The 17842-nt window shown below is 53.3% G+C and overlaps 2 protein-coding genes across 6 annotated transcripts in view; one reads left to right on the top strand and one right to left on the bottom strand.

Moving 5' to 3' along the window:
* Positions 1-17842, top strand: part of IGHMBP2 (immunoglobulin mu DNA binding protein 2) — a 27100-nt gene extending 9258 nt beyond the window's left edge. For 2 of the 5 annotated variants that reach the window (XM_035701539.2, XM_035701541.2), the window contains 10 exons: positions 2393-2593; positions 4705-4852; positions 5972-6215; positions 8252-8434; positions 8712-8830; positions 9227-9321; positions 10215-10338; positions 11052-11960; positions 14154-14326; positions 16766-17842. In XM_035701539.2, coding sequence (XP_035557432.2) covers positions 2393-2593; positions 4705-4852; positions 5972-6215; positions 8252-8434; positions 8712-8830; positions 9227-9321; positions 10215-10338; positions 11052-11960; positions 14154-14326; positions 16766-16963 — 2394 coding nt within the window. In that variant the 3' untranslated portion in view covers positions 16964-17842. Of the gene's footprint in view, positions 1-2392; positions 2594-4704; positions 4853-5971; positions 6216-8251; positions 8435-8711; positions 8831-9226; positions 9322-10214; positions 10339-11051; positions 11961-12645; positions 12730-14153; positions 14327-16765 lie in introns of those variants that run through there. The other 3 variants (XM_035701540.2, XM_035701542.2, XM_049096688.1) reach the window with 3 other exon arrangements.
* On the bottom strand, positions 1602-2354 carry LOC118351360 (nucleosome assembly protein 1-like 1). The gene has a single exon (XM_035701547.2). It carries the CDS (start codon positions 2337-2339, stop codon positions 1761-1763), a length of 579 nt encoding a protein of 192 aa, XP_035557440.1. The 5' UTR covers positions 2340-2354; the 3' UTR covers positions 1602-1760.

Raw genomic sequence — 17842 nt, 5'->3', positions numbered from 1 at the left:
TTTATTTGTTTGTTATTGGTGTTCAATTTGCCAACATACAGAATAACACCCAGTGCTCATCCCGTCAAGTGCCCCCCTCAGTGCTCGCCACCCAGTTACCCCCACCCCCCCGCCCTCCTCCCCTTCCACCACCCGTAGTTCGTTTCCCAGAGTTAGGAGTCTTCCATGTTCTGTCTCCCTTTCTGATATTTCCTACCCATTTCTTCTCCCTTCCCCTCTATTCCCTTTCACTATTTTTAGGTCGCGCCCAGCCATCCCTCCAGCCGCTCTGACATGATCACTTGTGCACTCTGTCCTCTCTCTACTTTCAGTTCTTGACAACTGACTTTGTACATAGAAAAGCTCTCCTTTGTCTTTAAAAGATGAAGAGCGAGTCAAAGCGTTTTTTCTCTGCCCATCTGATTGCTCAGATTCCAATCTGAGACGTATTTCCTGTTAATAAGGATAATTTACTATCCGTAGTACTATGGTTAAAATATTCTGACACAAGTAATTCAGAGGGATGAGGGTTTCTCATCTCTTTCTTCACAGCTCAGTCACTCATCAGGAAATGCAGCTTTATGGATTTGGAAAGAACTGAGAGACATTACTACCAGTGGTCCTATTATTATGTGAAGGATTCTTCCCTGAGATTCTTCCCCTGTTTCAACTGACACTGAAACACTGTGAACTCTTTGGAAGACAAATGTCAAGAAATAAATGTTATGCTTTGCTAATTTTAAATGCACTTGCAACATGGTGTCTATTATAATAGAAGTATTTTTATCTGATTTTTGCTATTTATTATCCTTTCCTGCTTTTCAGGTTGAGGAGGCATTATACGTGTTCATAGTGTTTTTCTTTCCTTCTGATATAAAATTCTTACTTTGTTCCCATCGAAGGAACTCTTTAAGAATAAGGCAAAAGTTAATTAAACGATTCTTAAAATGTCAAAAAAAAAAATTCTTACTCAAATTTGCACTGCTCTTCCCTCACCGTGACTGCCTAGCTGCCTGTATCTTTGGGATTCTTTGACACTTGGTGGTACTGCATTCTTGCCAGGTATACCTCCTGTTTGAGTAGGAAGGAGCCTTGTAAGATCCTTCACAGGTAATGCATGTGAAGCATGCTTTGCTGCTATGAAAAAGAACATCAGAAAGTATATATCATGTTATTTTATATTTTTGCTTTTGGTGTAGAGTGAAGCAATTTCTATCAAAATCTAGCCAGAGCCCTTCACTGCCATGATAGCTGGGGCTTTACCAGTCTGTCTATTGTGATGATTTGTAGACTTCTGGTTGTATTTCTATATTTATTTTTAAATATATTATGTGGGATATTTAGTGGTTTATGTCTCTTTAAGTTTGAATTAGCGTTTCTAAAATGGTGGTTACTTTGAATGTTACAAACGGATCAAGGCATTAAAATGTATGAGATATATCTTTCCCCAGAAACAAGTACTGATGCTATTATAAAACAAGTGTGTATAGTGCCTAAAAATTGTAATAAAAATCCTTTTAACCATTTCAATCCAAATGTTTAACAAATCTTATCTCTTATTCTAATAAATATACTATCAAGTTAAAAGGAAAAAAAAAACTTGTTACTTTTTTTTTTTTTTAATATTTGACATTTTAATTTTAGGCTGCAAAAACAAAAACCAGCAAACGGTAACAACAGAAAACTTGAAATAGGCTTGTCAAATGATGTAAATTCATCCTTTCCAGGGAAGCAGAAGGTAGACCAGTGCAGGTTATCCTCAAGGCCACATACATCCTGCTTCACTGCTGCTTGCACTCTGCTGGGTTTTGATCCTTCTTTGAGTCATAGTCTGGATCATTTTCCTCATCTCCTTTTCCTTCCCCTTCCTCATCTGCTTCTTCACTTTCTTCATCATAATCATCATCATCATCTTCAATAGCTTCTCCAGTAAAGTATAACACTGATCTTGGGATTATACGCTCACGTAGAAAGTGACCAATTTCAAAGTCTGCAGCAAGGACAGCTTCAGCATCATCATCCAAATCTCCACTCTCAGGAAGTTCAGGTGGGGCAAAAAAATTAAAGAAAGAGTCATTGGAAACTGTTTTGGTCACAGTACGAACTGTCCCACGTCCCTTGTGTTTCTGCTTCTTCTTAATGGTTTTCAAAGTGACATTCTTTCCTTTTTTCCAATCTATCTGGCACCCTGTACAACCCATAATTTCTGGTCCATCAAAAGAAAAGGGATCAGAATCATCTGGTTCTGATCTCATCCTATAGGTCTTTGTCAACACTTCATTTGTGAAATATTCATTGGGTTCAAAGTGAAATTCTAAGACAAAACTCATAGGCTGGCCAGCATCTCTTTGTTTTAGCATGAACTTAAGTGGTTGACTAAAGAAGTCGCTGAATTTGAGCTTTGTCCCCCCAGGTTCTGTGCTGTGCTCCCTCTAACATAGCTGTGGACAATCTGGTAGAGCGCCTGGCTCGGTGTAAGCAGAAGATCCTGCGCCTCGGGCACCCTGCCCGCCTCCTGGAGTCCATTCAGCAGCATTCCCTCGATGCGGTTTTAGCGCGGAGTGACAATGCCCAGATTGTTGCAGACATCAGAAAGGACATTGATCAGGCCTTTGTACGTACCTCCTACCAGCAACCGCTCTGCATGCTTTCTGATCCACAGTTTTTCCTGGGAGCCAATTTTTTTTGTGCTCCTCTTCACTTTTCCTTTGCCTCTATCAATTCATTTAAGAATTTCAAACATAGGGGCAGTAGGGGGTGGTGCCTGGGAGGCTCAGTCTGTTTAAGTGTCTGACTCTTGATCTCAGTGCAGGTTCTGATCTAAGGGTTGTGAGTTCAGGCGGTGAGTAGGGCTCGACACTGGGCATGGAGCCTACTTAAAAAAAAGAATTTCAAACATCAGAACTGCCCATTAAAAGAGTCCCCCTCTCCCCCCAGTTGTATTAAGAAATAAAGGACTGCCCACTTTTGATAGAAACTTGTACTCAGCACTTAATAGGGTCTCAGCTGTTTACAAAGTAGTTTTGGGAGGAGGTGAGAGGTCATCTTAAAGAAGACATGTCTCTAAACATACCCTAGGTCTGGTAGTATTGGCAAGAAAAAACCCAGGAACCTGATAATAAAAATTCAAAAATTCATCTTCCCAAATTTTGGTCCATTTACACTCTCCCTGTGGAAGAGAGGCAGTGGGTGACAGGATAATTGGAGACGTGTTAAGTCTTGCAGTCTGGTACTTTGGCTCTCGCTGGTTCTCTGATTTACCATCCCCTTTGTTTGCTCACAGTCAGCTGGTCTCCTGGCCTCACATTGCTGCTCCTCTGTGTCCTGGTCCCACAGGGCTGGGGCTGTGAGTCCGCCTTCCCATGGGTGCGGAATAGTGAGGTGGCACTTGAGATGCCCGTGTGCACCCAGCAGATCTGGGGACTGGCTGAGAGCATGTCAATTGAGGGTAGAGGGGATAGGAGTATGCCCGGATGGTATTGCCTCCACTGCAGATGTGGATGACTGCCTTTCTTGTTTCCATTTGTAATCAGTGCTTTTCAGGGTCTTCCCCATAAGGGAGGCACAGTAAGGCCCCCCAGTCAACCCTGCCATATCCAGTCCTCCAAAGCAGAAATCACAGTTAGGAAGGGTATCTTGGGCAGCCTGGGTGGCTCAGCGGTTTAGTGCTGCTTTCAACAGAGGCCCTGATCCTGGAGACCTCGGATCGAGTCCCACATCAGGCTCCCTTCATGGAGCCTGCTTCTCCCTCTGCCTGTGTCTCTGCCTCTCTCTCTCTCTCTCTCTCTGTGTGTGTCTCATGAATGAATAAATAAAATCTTAAAAAAATAAAGGGTGTCTTTTTAAAGATTTTATTTATTTGAGAGAGAGTGAGCTTGAGTGCTAAGGAGAGGTAGAGGATGAGAAAGAAACAGGGTCCTTACTAAGGAGGGAGCCCAACTTGGGGTTCAACCCTAGGACCCAGAGATCATGACCCAAGCTGAAGGCAGACGCTTCACTGTCTGAGCTAACCAGGTGCCTCTAGGAAGAGTGTCTTCTTTAGTATTACAGAAAGTCGAGGCTTAGATACACATTTTATAGGTTGAGAAAAGTTTGTTACTCTCTTGGCAAATATGGAATAACAACTGAAGTGTATAGCTTCTTCTCTGTGAGCAGCTAAAACCCAAATCCTGGGATGGCAGGTGCTCTTTCTTGCCAAGAGCATGTGCGGTGACTGCTCAGGGTAGGGTGGGGTCCCATTTCTGGTTTCATCTGAGTTACAATTCTAAGCACTGTCTGGTTTGAGGACCTGGACTCTGCCCCACTCCCTCCCCCGTGCGGGTAACACTGGCAGTAAGGCCACAGGGTGTCAAGTGCTGGGTCACCTGTGTGTATCTGTTGCTCCTTTCAGATGGATTCTTTTTTTTTTAAAGATTTTTTAAATTTATTCATGAGAGACAGAGAGAGAGAGGCAGACACAGGCAGAGGGAGAAGCAGGCTCCATGCAGGGAGCCCGATGTGAGACTCGATCCCGGGTCTCCAGGATCACACCCTGGACCGAAGGTGGCGCTAAACCACTGAGCCACCCGGGCTGCCCATCATACGGATTCTTGACATTTTAGCGCCTCTCAAGCTTAATGAAGTGGACCAGCTGGTTATAAACAGGAGCACTTCATGAACGAGAAAGAGCTAAGTAGGTGCGAAATCACGTGCAAGCATTTATGTGTTGTTGGCTTTCCTTTGTAGGTGAACAACAGGCAGACCCAGGATAGGAGAGAGAAGAGTAGTGTTTGGAATGAAGTCAAGCTGTTAAGGAAAGAGCTGAAGGAGAGGGAGGAAGCCGCAATGCTGGAGAGCCTCACGTCGGCAGCGGTGGTGCTGGCGACAAACACGGGTGAGGAGAGCGGGTCCGCCCTCAGCAAAGCTTCCTAGAGGGGCCGGGAGGGGTCTTCTCCCTTCCCTGTTTCTGGCGGGGTTTGTGTAGAGCTGTCCATAAACGGTGGGATTCACCATGGAAGTCTTCGGGGCCTGGAGTGTTCCTTATGAGGAGGTTTTCAATGACCAACTCAGTTTAATCCATATTGATTCAGGGATATTCAGGTTTCCTCTTCTTGAGCCAGGTAGTGTCTTCAAGGAACTCGTTCATTTAATCTAACGGATCAAATTCATAGGTCTAAACTTGTTCTTAATATCCACTTATGTTAAAAATATCTGTGGCATCTGTAATGGTGTCACTGGTTTCATTCCTGATACCGGGAATACGGAAATCAGGTTCTCTTCCCTCCCCGGGGCTTGTTGTTACTGTTTGGTTTGTTTAGTGACTTCCCTGAGCTGATTCTGAGATGCCTGCATTGTTGTCCCCGGCGGCCACTGAAGCCTGCCAGCATAGAGGGCAGGGGAGGATCGCACAGATTGCCTCCCATGATGGAAGTGGCACATCTGCGCATCTTGGCCGAGGGCCTCTGTGTGTTGGGGGCACACGTTCAGCGCTCAGCCATGCGCTTCACAGCTTTTGGGCCTCGCTTCCTGTTGGTGTGAAGCCAGAGGTGAACCAGCCATGAGCGCTTGGGGGCTCCTGGGGTTTTGTGTGAGCACACACACAGCCCGACGTGTGTAGATCGCCGTCTGGGCCCCCAGGGTCAGGTCGGAGCTTCTCTACCCCTTGTGGACATCTCATTCTCTCACTCTTCCTTTGAGGCTTTCTGGTTACGTCTCGCTCCCTCCAGCTGTTGTGCATTGCCTCAGAGATTCATGGTTTTGGGCAAATGCTTGGGGAGAGGGCTTTCTGCATCGGGGGTGCTCCCAGCCCCTATAGGGCTGATGGAGCCTGGTGTTTGGAGTGTTGAGGTGGCCTTTGGCTAGGAGCACACTGCCTCACACATGAACACAGGTGGGCTGTAACACGAGGTTTTTAATGTCCTTCCTGAGTTTTTATTCCAAGACACACGCTTCTTACACCATCTTAACACTGGACTGGATTCTGAACCGACAGGTCTGTTGGCATGTCTTGCAGTGTGTTCACAGCTGCTAGGACGCAGACAGCCAGCAACTTCTGTAAGGCTCACGGTTCCAATTCCACCAGGTGCCTCTTCTGATGGTCCCCTGAAGTTACTGCCCGATACCCACTTTGATGTGGTGGTCATCGACGAGTGCGCGCAGGCTCTGGAAGCTAGCTGCTGGATCCCCCTGCTGAAGGCCAGGAAGTGCATCCTGGCTGGAGATCACAAACAGCTGCCCCCCACCACGGTCTCTCATAAGTAAGACCCCTGCCCGTGTCTCTGTTGCCTCAGCACTCGGCACCGTGCCCAGTCTGGGCCAGTTGAGTGGTTTCCCAGCAGGTTGATGTGCCTGTTCCATCAGGTGGGGTCCGAGGGAGAGCTGCTTCTGTGGGTGGGCCAACTGGCCTCTGGGTTGATCAGCTCCTGGCCTGGCCTGGAGTCCTGACCTGTAGGCACATCCTTTGACTGAGGCCACAAGGAGTGATTCTGTAGATTCTGATCCTGCATGCCACAGAGATGCAGCAGTCCCTGGTGTCGTGACCAGCCCCTCCTCCTCCACTGCTCTGGCCTCACTGGCCTCCTCTGCCCTCTCTCTCCCCATCTGGACGGTTCCTTCCCGGACACGGGCTGACCTCACCCTCCTCCGTTCAGTCCTCTCCCGGATGAACCCTCTTCGTGTTCTCCCGTGACCACCCTGTCTCCATGTGTCCCTGTTATCTGTAGGTCCCTTGTCACAGCTTCTCAGTGTTTCTGTGGCAGCAGTGTGTTAGTCTGTTCGTTCCCTGGTTGTTCCAACTGGGATGTAAGTTGTGACCAGGACTGGCCTTGTGTAAATGCGCCCAGGGACACCAGCCGTCCCTGAGGCAGGGAATTTCTCTCCACACAGGTGGCTTTCTTCTCGCTCTGCTGTTCCCCAAGATGCTCTTATCCTTTGCCATGAGTGTGGACAGGTCGCAGTGGAGCTTCTGGCTCCCTTTCTGGGGGCCAGAAGCACAATGCACCGGCATGTCTGTTGGGTGGAACCCACCAGAGGGGAGGGGGGGAGAGCAGAGGGGCATTAAGTCAGGATCCGTCGGAGAAGGAGAGAGCACCTAGCATGGGTCCTCAGAGTGGGTGCAGTGCAGGTGGAGATGGGGCGCTGTGTTTGGGGAGTTGTCCTGACGGGAGGCCTGCCCCCACGGTAGGAGTCGGTGTGGAGACTCCGGGACAGGGGCTCTGTATCCTGCACAGACCTTTGTGTGGAGAGCGTTTGGAGCTGTGCCCTTGGAGCAGGGATGCCCCCGTTGGGGGAACTTGTGCCAGGCAGTTCTCTGTTTGCAGTGGAGACTGGTAGCTGCTTTTTGCTCATGTCTCTGGCATGAATCGTTTTCAGTAGGTATCTGAATTGGAAGAGGTCGACCACGAGGTCTTACAAGCTTACAGAGCAAGGGCCCCTGAAGTATGATCAGGAACTTTGCCCCAGTTTTAGTATCACCGACTGGGAGGGAGACGTTGTACCATGGTGGTGAAGAGTGCTTCGGCCTCTGCAGCTCCCTGGCTGGGCAGCCTTGGGCTGGTCCCTCAACTTCTCTGTGTTTCACTCTCCTCCTGGGGAAGTGGGATGCACAACACTACCCCTTAAGGTTTTGTGAGGATTGAGTGAGTTAACAGTGTTAAGAGTGGTTCACAGGAAGCCCTTGGTGAATGTCAGCTGTGGTTACAATTAGTAGTGGGTTACTTGTGGCTGAAGTATGTTGGAGTTTGAAATAATTCGTAACAGTTTGCGGTTGGTACTGTGACAAATCATCACTTGAACAGCATAGATTTATTTGTGATTCTGGAAGTCAGAGGTCCACACTTGGGCTCCGTGGGTTAAAGTCAGGGTGTTGGCAGGGAAGCTCCGGGGGAGGGTTCATGTTTTAGGCTTTTCCAGCTTCTGGAAGTGCCTCACTCTTTCACCTGGGGCCCTTTCTCCACCCGTACACCCAGCGGGCAGTGTCTTCACTTCTCTGGTCTTGTCTTCTCTGACCCTGACCCTCACCCTGACCCTGACCCTCCCCCTCCTGCCTCCCTCTTAGAAGGACCCCCCTGATAGCCTTGGGCCTTCTGTGACTTGACACACACAGGTAAGGTCACGTGTTCACAGGTCCCAGGATGTGGGCATCTTTGGGGTAAGCACAACCTTAATTTTAGGTCAGAACTTGGGGTGGGGGCATTGGGATCTGAGGTTTGAACACTGCTTTCCTCCCTGGACTCTGGTTTCAGGGCAGACTCGGAAACTCAGGCTCCCCTTCTCGGTTCCTGTCTTGGCACAGGGCTGCCCTGGCGGGGCTGTCACTCAGCCTGATGGAGCGCCTGGCCGAGGAGCATGGCGCGCGTGTGGTGCGGACACTGACTGTGCAGTACCGCATGCACCAGGCCATCATGCAGTGGGCCTCGGAGGCCCTGTACCATGGGCAGCTCACAGCCCACCCTTCCGTGGCTGGGCACCTTCTGCGGTGAGTGCTTTGGTTCTGCCCCACCTGGCCTACCCTGAGTCCCACGTTCAGTGGAGCGTCTAGAGTAAAAGTCACCTCTGAGGCTGGCTTTCAGGCGGGAGGGCCTTACTCTGCAGGGCTGTTTTGGGGTGCTCAGTCTCTGAGGTTCTTCATGTCCCGTTTCCCGTGGGAATAGGCTGTGCCAGAGGGAGTAAAGAGAGACTTGAGTTCTGTCATTAGGGCTTCAGCTCTGCTTTATTGCCCTGGGCTCATGTGTTCAGTCTCCACCTGCGTGCAGGGACCTCCCGGGAGTGGCTGCCACGGAGGAAACAGGCATCCCCCTGCTGCTCGTGGACACAGCCGGCTGCGGGCTGTTTGAACTCGAAGAGGATGACGACCAGTCTAAGGGGAACCCTGGTGAGCTCGCTGGGACAGGGCCAGCGTTCTAGCTTCATCAGACCCTGAGCTCCTCTTCATTGAAACCTACTGCAGTTGCCAATTTCAGAGGAGCTGAGTAGGCGGGGAGAAGAGAGGAGGTGGGAACACGTGTGGCTTTGGGGGAAAGAGTAGGCCTGCGAGGGGGCACGAGGCCGCTGTGGTCGGCCTCGTCGGCCTTGGACAAGATCCTGGCTCCCCCATGGTACTGGCCTGTGTCTTCGTTGGCTCAGTCTGGCAACCCTGCAGCTCAGGGCATTACCCCGGGCACGATGTGAGATCCGCTTGTCGGATTGTGTGGACTGCTAAAGAAACTAGCACTGATGATGGGGGTCTGCTCCAAGTGACCTGGCCCACAGCCTGCTTACTTCCCTCTAGGTGAAGTGCGCCTTGTCAGTCTGCACATCCAGGCCCTGGTGGACGCTGGTGTCCAGGCAAGCGACATCGCCGTCATCACACCATACAACCTCCAGGTGTGAGGGGGCCCATTTGTCTGTCTGTGTCGGTGGGGCACAGTCCCCCTAAGTGAAGGGAAGGTGTGGTTTTTGGTCTCTGACTGTAAACTCTAGGCGGACTGTTCATCTCCTAACTGGATGCAGGGCACACATGACAGTAGCAAGAATCTGTCTCTTTTACTTGCTCTGCGGATGTCAGCCTGCTTCCCTGCTTGGCTTCATTATTCTGGCCAGCTGCCCAAGAGGTCCTGGCTGCCTGGGCTGGCGCCATCCTTACAGGGCAGCCCTGGGGACTGCCTGTCCCATCACAGCCTCTCCCACAGGGTCTCAGCTTTGGATCTTAGGAATCTGACTTAGGTCCCCATCCCTGCACTGGTTGCTGTGGCCGGAGCAGTTCCTCACCCGTCTTTGGGTAGGGGGGCTGGCTCTGTTTCCTGGGCTAAGTGTGGGACAGGCAGTTTGCTGAAGGAAGATCGGGGTGTTGCCTGTTACTGGGTGGGGGGGCGGGCAGCAGAAGCAGCCATCACCTGCTCCTTTCTTTTTGGGGTTTCTCATGTTTTCTCTCTCAGTGAAAGTCACTAAAGTCTGTCTTGCTTGGTGGGAAAAATGCAGGTGCAGGAAGGTATCATGAGGTCTGTGGCTTGGTTGCCTTCCCTTCCTGGTTTACAGGCATCACACAGAAGGGTGTCTGGGCAGGGGGCTGTCTTGAGCCAGAAGAAATGACGTAACGTCAGTGCTGGGGTGTGAGGCCGCACCTGACCTGTTTATGTGCTGCTTCGTGTGTTTGCTGACCTGTCAGAAGGCAGTCACGGCCCTTGTGTGGCGTGAGGCCCTCTGCCAAGTACAAGAGCAGCGTCAAGGCCGCCGTGGCCTGAGCTGTGATGTGGATGTGGCCCTGCTTGGTGTTCCAGGTGGACCTGCTCAGACAGAGCCTTGCCCACAGGCACCCCGAGCTTGAAATTAAGTCAGTTGATGGCTTCCAAGGCCGAGAGAAGGAGGCTGTGGTACTGTCCTTCGTCAGATCCAATAGGAAAGGTACGTAGGGGGCAGCCTGGGTGGCTCAGCGGTTTAGCGCCGCCTTCTGCCCAGGGCATGATCCTGGAGTCCTGGGATCGAGTTCCGCATCAGGCTCCCTGCATGGAGCCTGCTTCTCCCTCTGCCTGTGTCTCTGCCTCTCTCCCTCTCTCTCTGTTTCTCATGAATAAATAAAATCTTAAAAAAAAAAAAAAAGGAAAGGTACGTAGGGCTCCACAGAGGCCTCTGGGGAAGCACAGAATAGATTATTTGGAGGGCATACTGGATTTCTGCTGGGGTTGTGCAGGTTGGTGTGAGCGTGGTCTCTGTGAGCTTGGCGTGGGACAAGAGGCAGGCGAGAGATGGGGCCAGGGGTGGGGTGCAGCAGGGCTCTGACCAGAGCCCGCGTGGAGTAGGCTCATCCTTCGCACTTTCCCTGCTGCTGGCTGCAGTCACCCCCCCGGGCTGGGCTGGGGAAGGAGACGAACAGCCGTATCCAGACCATGTACTGTGGAGCTAGACTTGGTAAGCCATGGGCCGGCAGCAGGATGGGCAGCAGGAGGTCTGCGCAGGTGCCTGGGGTGGCCCAGCAGGCGGCGGTGCGGCAGTGGGCCGGTGGTTGGTGGAGAAGGGACATCGGATGATCCCCTTAGTGATCCTTATCACTCAGGTGCTGGAGTTGACTACCTGTTCCTTAGTCTCGGGTCTGCCGCTCAGCCCTGGCTTGTTCCTAGGTGAGGTGGGCTTCCTTGCTGAGGACCGGAGAATCAACGTTGCCGTCACCCGTGCTCGGCGCCACGTGGCAGTTGTTTGCGATTCTCGCACTGTTAGCAACCATGCCTTCTTGAAGACCCTGGTGGATCACTTCACAGAGCATGGGGAGGTGCGCACCGCCTTTGAATATCTTGATGACATCATCCCTGAAAACTACTCCCACGAGAGTTCCCAGGGCCACGGACAAGCTGGTGCGAAACCCCAAAGCTCTGCGGCATTGTCCAGGAAGCCTCCTGGGAGCCGGCCTCAGGAGGGGGCCCAGGAAGGGGCCCAGGAGGCCAGAGCAGCTGCTGGGCTGGAGCGGAAGAGGCGGGGTGGGAAGCCCTCGGGCCCTGAGGTCCCTTCTCAGCCCAGCCTCAATGGAGGCAGCCCAGAGGGAGCGGGGAGCAGAGACCATGCAGACCACTTCAGGGCCATGATTGCGGAGTTTGTGGCGAGTGAGAAAACTCAGTTGGAGTTTCCTCCTTCCTTGAACTCACACGACAGGATGTGGGTCCATCAGATCGCCGAAGAGCATGGACTGAGACATGACAGCACTGGGACGGGGAAGAAGAGGTTCATCACTGTGAGCAAGAGAGCCCCGCCTGCCCCGTCTGCACCGTCTGCGCCGCCTGCCCCACCTGCCCCGCTGCCTGCAGCAGGGGTCGGCAGCATAGCCCCTGTCGGTCCCACAGCCCCCAGCCCCACACAGACCAAGCCCCCTCTTGGGGAGCAGAGTGTCCAGGACCCCCTGAATCTAAAGGCCCTGCACCTGGAAAGGCTGCAGAGAGAGAAGAGCCGGCAGGAGCGGCCAGCCATGGAGGGGCAGCAGGCCCCGCACTCAGGGCCACGCACGCTACCTGAGAGGAAGAAGAAGAAAGAGACAAAAGGTAAGTGGGGTCACGTAATGGGAGTCCAGCTTGGCGCCCCTGTGCCTGGGGTGTCTGCCCCACATGAAGCCTGCCTGCCACCCTCAGAGAGACTCAGGACTTCCTTTGTTGCTCCTGCTCTGGTTCTGCATCTTGCACCTTGTGTTTAACTGGTCTGGTATGAACTCCCTGAGGGCAGTGGTTGGTCACGGTGACCTTTGCGTCTCCGGGGCCTCAGGCAGCGCCTGGCAGGTGGGAAGCCCTCAGGGTGCACTTAGTGCAGGGGAAGAGCCAGGAGGGGGAGCCGAGGACAGTGTCCAGGAGCCATTGGGTGATCTCAGATGTCCGTGCTGGGTGATAGCTGTCCCACATCCCAGCTCCTATCTTGCGCTGTAGTCGCTGCGCACTGGTGTGCTTGGTGGGTCTCTCTGCTCTGCCCCTTGCCCTGCAGTGTGATTGAGCATCCACGTGAACTGAGCTTGAAGGCCTGGATTTTCTGGAGGCCTCTGGGTAATCTCTTACTCCAGTTGTTGCTCTCTGAACAAGACCACCAAACCATCCACATCCTTTTTTTCTTTGAATTTCTGGAAGCAAAGCTCCACAAACATGACTCTTAGTCTTTGAGAGCAGCCCCAGGGTCTGAGGCCATAGTTTACTGGTTCTGTGGTATTTAGTGAGCAGCTACTATGTGCTTGCTTTGTGCCAGGGAGTAAAGTCACCCCTGCTCTCCAGGAACCAACGTTCTGGCAGAAGAAAGAGAAGTGCCTATTTAAACCACATTGAGAAAATGGTTAGTGCCGTAAAGGGCAGGTGCTGGGACACGGTGATGGGAGGACCTGGCCTTCCTTCTGGGAGGTGTGTGGCATGGTCACTTGAAGACTGTGTTCTGGGGAGACTTAGCCCCGCTTTGAAGTGTTTCTTGAAGCAGCGGCCACCTTCAGAATTCATCTTGCCACTCAGGCTCAGAACATGACCGGTCCAGTCAGTCCCTAGACTCTGTGCTGAGGTCCCAGCAGATGAGAAGCAGAGGCCAGTCTGAACGTGCCCCTGGGGCCATGGCTGGAGGCCCTGTGGGGTAGGGTGCCGCTGAATGCGTCAGAGGCTGCCTGCCCCTCAGGAGGGTTGGGGGAATGACAGGCACTCGGTCCTGTCCCATAAGCAGTCAGGACTCTTGGGAGATCTCGTTTCTGGATTGGGGCCTGAACACTCCTGTGTGCCTGGTCCCTGCATCTTGTCTGTTTCCTGAGGATGCCAACGAGTGGCGAGCACCTTGTCAGTCCTTCCCTAAGCCTCCTGCTGCTGCTCCTGGGCATGAGCACGTCTTTCCCTCCCCTGCCCTCTGATGCCCAGCAGGCTGGCATGTTGTGAGTGCAGTAGAGCCCATCTGGGGTGGGGGACGGGCTTGGGGCCCCTTCCCATTTGCAGGGGTTGGTGGCAGAGTTGCATCTGCACGGAAAGTCTGGTGTGGCTGCAGCCGACCAAGGTGCCTGTAGACCAGTGGGGCTTTCTGAGTGAGGTCATGGTTGCCCCTGGGTCCTTCTGAGGCTGACCATCCTGACCTGTGTGCCTGGCACTGCAGCATGCCTAGTATACGGAATTAACTCCGGGAAATGGCATGCCGACATGTCCTGTCTGTTCCTGTCCCCCAGATCATGGAGGACAGCTGCCTGGTGGGAGCCTTCCAGTGTTTTCTGCATGTCCATGTTTGGAGTGCACAAATATATTTCACAGAATTAAAGTTATGCATGATCTCCTGTTTCTTTTCCACTTTTGAGCATTTTCTAGTAACTTAAAAAAGTTTCTCCGTACCTGGTCAGGAAGGCTGAGGTCCCCTAACGTCGTTTTCTGTGAATACACTGGTTTGTCCATCTGTTTCCCTGCTATGGTTCACGTCATAAGGAACGTCCTCGTAGTTAGATGTTTTCTTGATTAAAGCAGATGGACTTTTAAGGGCTCTGTGTGTGCACTGATTTCCTTCTAGGAAGTCTGCATGCTGCCCACACCTCCTAGCAGGGACTGGTTATTAGCTCCCTGAGGAAGGGCCACTCTTGGCTGAACAGATGCCAGGCTTGACTGAGGGTCATTTGCCTGTTTGCTGTGAACAGAAAGTTGTAAGCTGGGCACAGCAGCTTGGCAGGGCAGCCACGGGTCCAGCAGCGGGGTTCTCATCCCACTGTGTTCTTCCCTGTTTGAGCGACCCTTTTCTTCCCCTAGGACACGCGGCTGTAGATTTGCCCAGCGAGGAGGACTTTGATGCCCTGGTTGCAGCTGCCGTGAAGGCAGATAACACCTGCGGCCTCGCTAAGTGCACAGCCAGCGTGGTGACCCTGGGCCAGCTCTGCCAGCACTGTGGCCGCCGGTTCTGCCTCAGCCACCACCTGCCCGAGGTATGGCGGCCCTCCGGGGGCTCAGATGGCAGAGTGCGGGGTGGTGGTGGTGGTGGTGCTTTGTCTCCGGGGCTTAGGCCCTGGGCAGATGTGCTCCACACACAAATAGTGGCTGGTCAGAAGCCCTGAATATTTCTGAGTGGACACAGACTCATACTCTGCTTTAAGCGTAAGGAAGTAAAATGTCACACTTGCCAAGTCGCCACCAAGTTGGTGGGAATTCTGGGTAGAGGGGATTTTGTTCTAGTGTCTTTGGGGTTTATCAGTGGGTTAGCATAGGGAAGGTGGGAGGTGGGGCCTCTGGCCCACAGTCAAATGGGCTGGCTGCCCGGCTGCTGCTTCATTCATTTCTTGAGCACATGTGGATCTCCTCTGCCAGGTGTGGGTTGCTGGGGGCCAGAGCAGGGTTCACCTCTGCTCCAGGCGGGGACCCGTGGGGACTTGGGTATGAGAGCTGTGTCTGGTGCCATGATGTGCTGACCGTGTTGAGGGAGGATCTGGCGCCAAGCTGGCAGCAGGGGTGGGGGCTGAGTGGGGGAGGGCATATGTGAAGGCCTCAGGGAGGGGGTACCCTTGTGCAGCTGTGAGCAGAGCCAGAGGCAGGGTGATGGAATGGAGGCTGAGAATCCTGTGTACCGAGCAGTTGAGCTCTGCTTCTGGAGGCCGAGGGGAGCATTGGAGGTTTCAGCACCACCATGTTGTGGGAGCCCTGGCTGCAGTGCAGGGAAGGCTCAGGGCAAGGCTGGGAGGTTCTGGGGTGGGTCGTGAGGAGCATGGAGGGATGGACTTGGGCCCTGAACTGGTTGTGGGTCACGACAAGAAGGGGAAGGAGGACCCAGAGGGGCCCTTGAGTTTCTGGTTTGGGCCAGTAGGAGGATGGCAGTGGGACTGTCAGAGGTGGGTGGGAGGGGCAGGTGTGGGGAGGGCATGTGGTGCCTGGGGTGTCACCGTTCTGGATGAGCTACATGGGGATTCTGGTGGTGTCCCACCCTGGGCAGGGGTCCCCTCTCCACCCCTTACTCCTGCCCCAGTCCCCTTCCCACCTTCACTTGTGCACACACGCACATGCACTTGTGCACAGTCTGTGTTCATATCTGTTTGACAAAGTGTGTGGTGTTTTAGAAAGATATTTTTCTAGGATGTTTAGAAATTGTCTTATGGAGGTTTGGGGGACCAGCTTGCATTACTGGCATAGCCTATGCGGGCCCCTGGTGTGGGGCAGCTCCGGCTGCAGGGGCCAGTGGGCTGTGCGTTTCCCGTGTGGTCGGTGGAAGTGTTATGGGGAGCGCTAGTGCAGTGTCCTGTCTGACACGAGATGCTGGCTGCGGGCAGGGCCCCAAGTCTGTCACAAGTCTACGGTCAATGGGATGAGGCTGTGCAGAAATGGCATGGGGCTGGGTGGCAGGGATTCAGCCTCGAGCACTAGCTCTATCACCTGCTCCCTTTGTCACATGGGCAAATGAACTCTGCCTGAGCCCTTAGCCACTTGCCCCACATGTTCATTAGGTGGTGTGCCTCAGCCCTCACCCCTGACCGAGGTGCAGTGAGGAGCAGGGGTTGCAGGACGTGGGACACTGGGCCACATGGAAAGGATGACGTAGCATGGCTGTCTGTGGGAGAGCTGTGGTGGGCAGCCCATGAGCCTTGAGCGGCAGGGGTGGGGACAGACACTGTGCAGGTGGCAGGCTGCCAGGGTCTCAGTGAGCTGTGCACAGGGCTGGGGGAGCTGGCGGGCTAGGTCCACGCTGGTTCCACGGGCAATTCCCTTCCCTTCGTCTGTGCAGCATGGAAGCAGGCTTTCCAGAAGGAACCGTGTTATGCACATGTTGTACACTGGCTGTAGTACCTGGTGCAGGGGATGTGCTCAGAAGGTTTCCTTCTTTCAAAAACAGGAGTTACGTGAGAGTTTCCTGAAAACACAGGGGCATGTCACCAGCTCATGCACATTTTGGAGCTCCCGTGACAGGCCTAGTGTTGGGATCAGATTAAAGAACACAGCTTTTTGCCCAGAGGGGACGTGATTGTACTTGGGCTACGTGCTTAAGGAAAGACATGTTGCTTCCAGGGGCATGACTTGTTTGTTGACGTTTTGCTTTTCATACACCACTGCTGGTGGGCCTGTGTGTGTGTTTGTCACCCATACCCAAAGTGATGTCCCCCTGTCAGGGAGGTTGTGGGGATCTAGCCCTGCGACAGCATTTTCTCAGAGCATGGTTTGGGCTGAGCTGAAGGCAGAGATGGAGGTCAGGGTGTGGGTGCTTCCTCTAGCCCCCCGCCGTGGCAGCCTGCTGGTGAGGGCTCAGGTGCAGGAAGGGTAGGCAGCCCCTCCAAAACCTTGTGATGGGGCGTCATGGTCCCCAAGCTCTGCAGTGGGCAGAATTGCAGGGTGTTTGTCCCTGTTTGGCTTAGCACTCACCACTGTGTCTCCCCTCCCCCCAGATCCATGGCTGTGGGGAGAGGGCTCGCGCCCACGCCCGGCAGAGAATCAGCCGGGAAGGAGTCCTCTATGCCGGCAGTGGGACCAAGGACAGGTCCCTGGACCCAGCCAAGAGGGCCCAGCTCCAGAGGAAGCTGGATAAGAAGCTGGATGAGCTGACCAGCCAGAGGAAGAGTAAACGGAAGGAGAAGGAAAAGTGAAGAGCTAGTTCTTCACATGCTGCTCCAGAGCTCCTGCCTCTGAAAAAAACAGTGAGGGCGAGCTTTCTGCTTCTGGTGACAGTGTGCAACCTGACCCACCTGCCTGTATCAGAGTCGGGTGGGGGACACGGTGTCTGGGAGGCAGGAGGTGAGATTGTCTAACCTGACAGCTCTTGGAAGAGGGTGCCTGGGCGTGCAGTCAGTGCCACATGGCCCTCTCTGGACGTGGTGTACACCACGTTCCCCTTCTGCCTTGGACCGTTTCTTGGTCTGTTCCTTCCTTCCAAGTCAGAACCGAAATCCCACCATCTGAACTTTGGGTGTTGTCATGTGGGTCCCCCTCAAACTATGTCCCCCTTCCTGGGTCCAATACCCTCTCAAGCTTCATACAAGGAAATTCCTGCTTTTGGGGGCTGGCCAGCTTGCAGCCACCAGCATGAGGGAGAGCACTTGAAAAGTCAGATCACGTGCCTGGAGATGGCATCTGAGAGCACCGGGCACTTCTCCCATGTGCCCTGACGCGGCTGTGACTTCGGAGTCCAGTTTCCATCTGTGTCCTGTTCCTGGCCAGGTGTGGTGACCTGATCTGGTCCTGCAGGGCAGCAGACTCCGCTCCGGCTGTGAGGTCTGGAGGCCCGCAGGCGCATGGTTTATGAAGGCGCCCTGGCCTGTGCGAGCCTGTGCAGGTGGCGGTCACGGAAAGGAGCTGTCCTAGAGCAGCCGCGCGGCCGACACGAAGCCGGAGCCCTCCCACGGGTGTTCTCTGCCAGCTGCTTCATTGAGAACCTCAGGTGGTTATATTTTAGTCTCAGAGTTTTATTTGTTTAAATGGGATATAAATTATTTAAGAGTGAAATAAAGATCCATGCACATCTCCCA

Source organism: Canis lupus, chromosome 18 (assembly GCF_003254725.2).
Source record: "Canis lupus dingo isolate Sandy chromosome 18, ASM325472v2, whole genome shotgun sequence".
Lineage (NCBI taxonomy): Eukaryota > Metazoa > Chordata > Mammalia > Carnivora > Canidae > Canis > Canis lupus.
This window is presented reverse-complemented; position numbering and strand designations above follow the sequence as displayed.

Excerpts from the sequence above, each read along its gene's own strand:
- LOC118351360 (XM_035701547.2), bottom strand. The coding sequence starts at position 2,339 with ATGCTAAAACAAAGAGATGCTGGCCAGCCTATGAGTTTTGTCTTAGAA.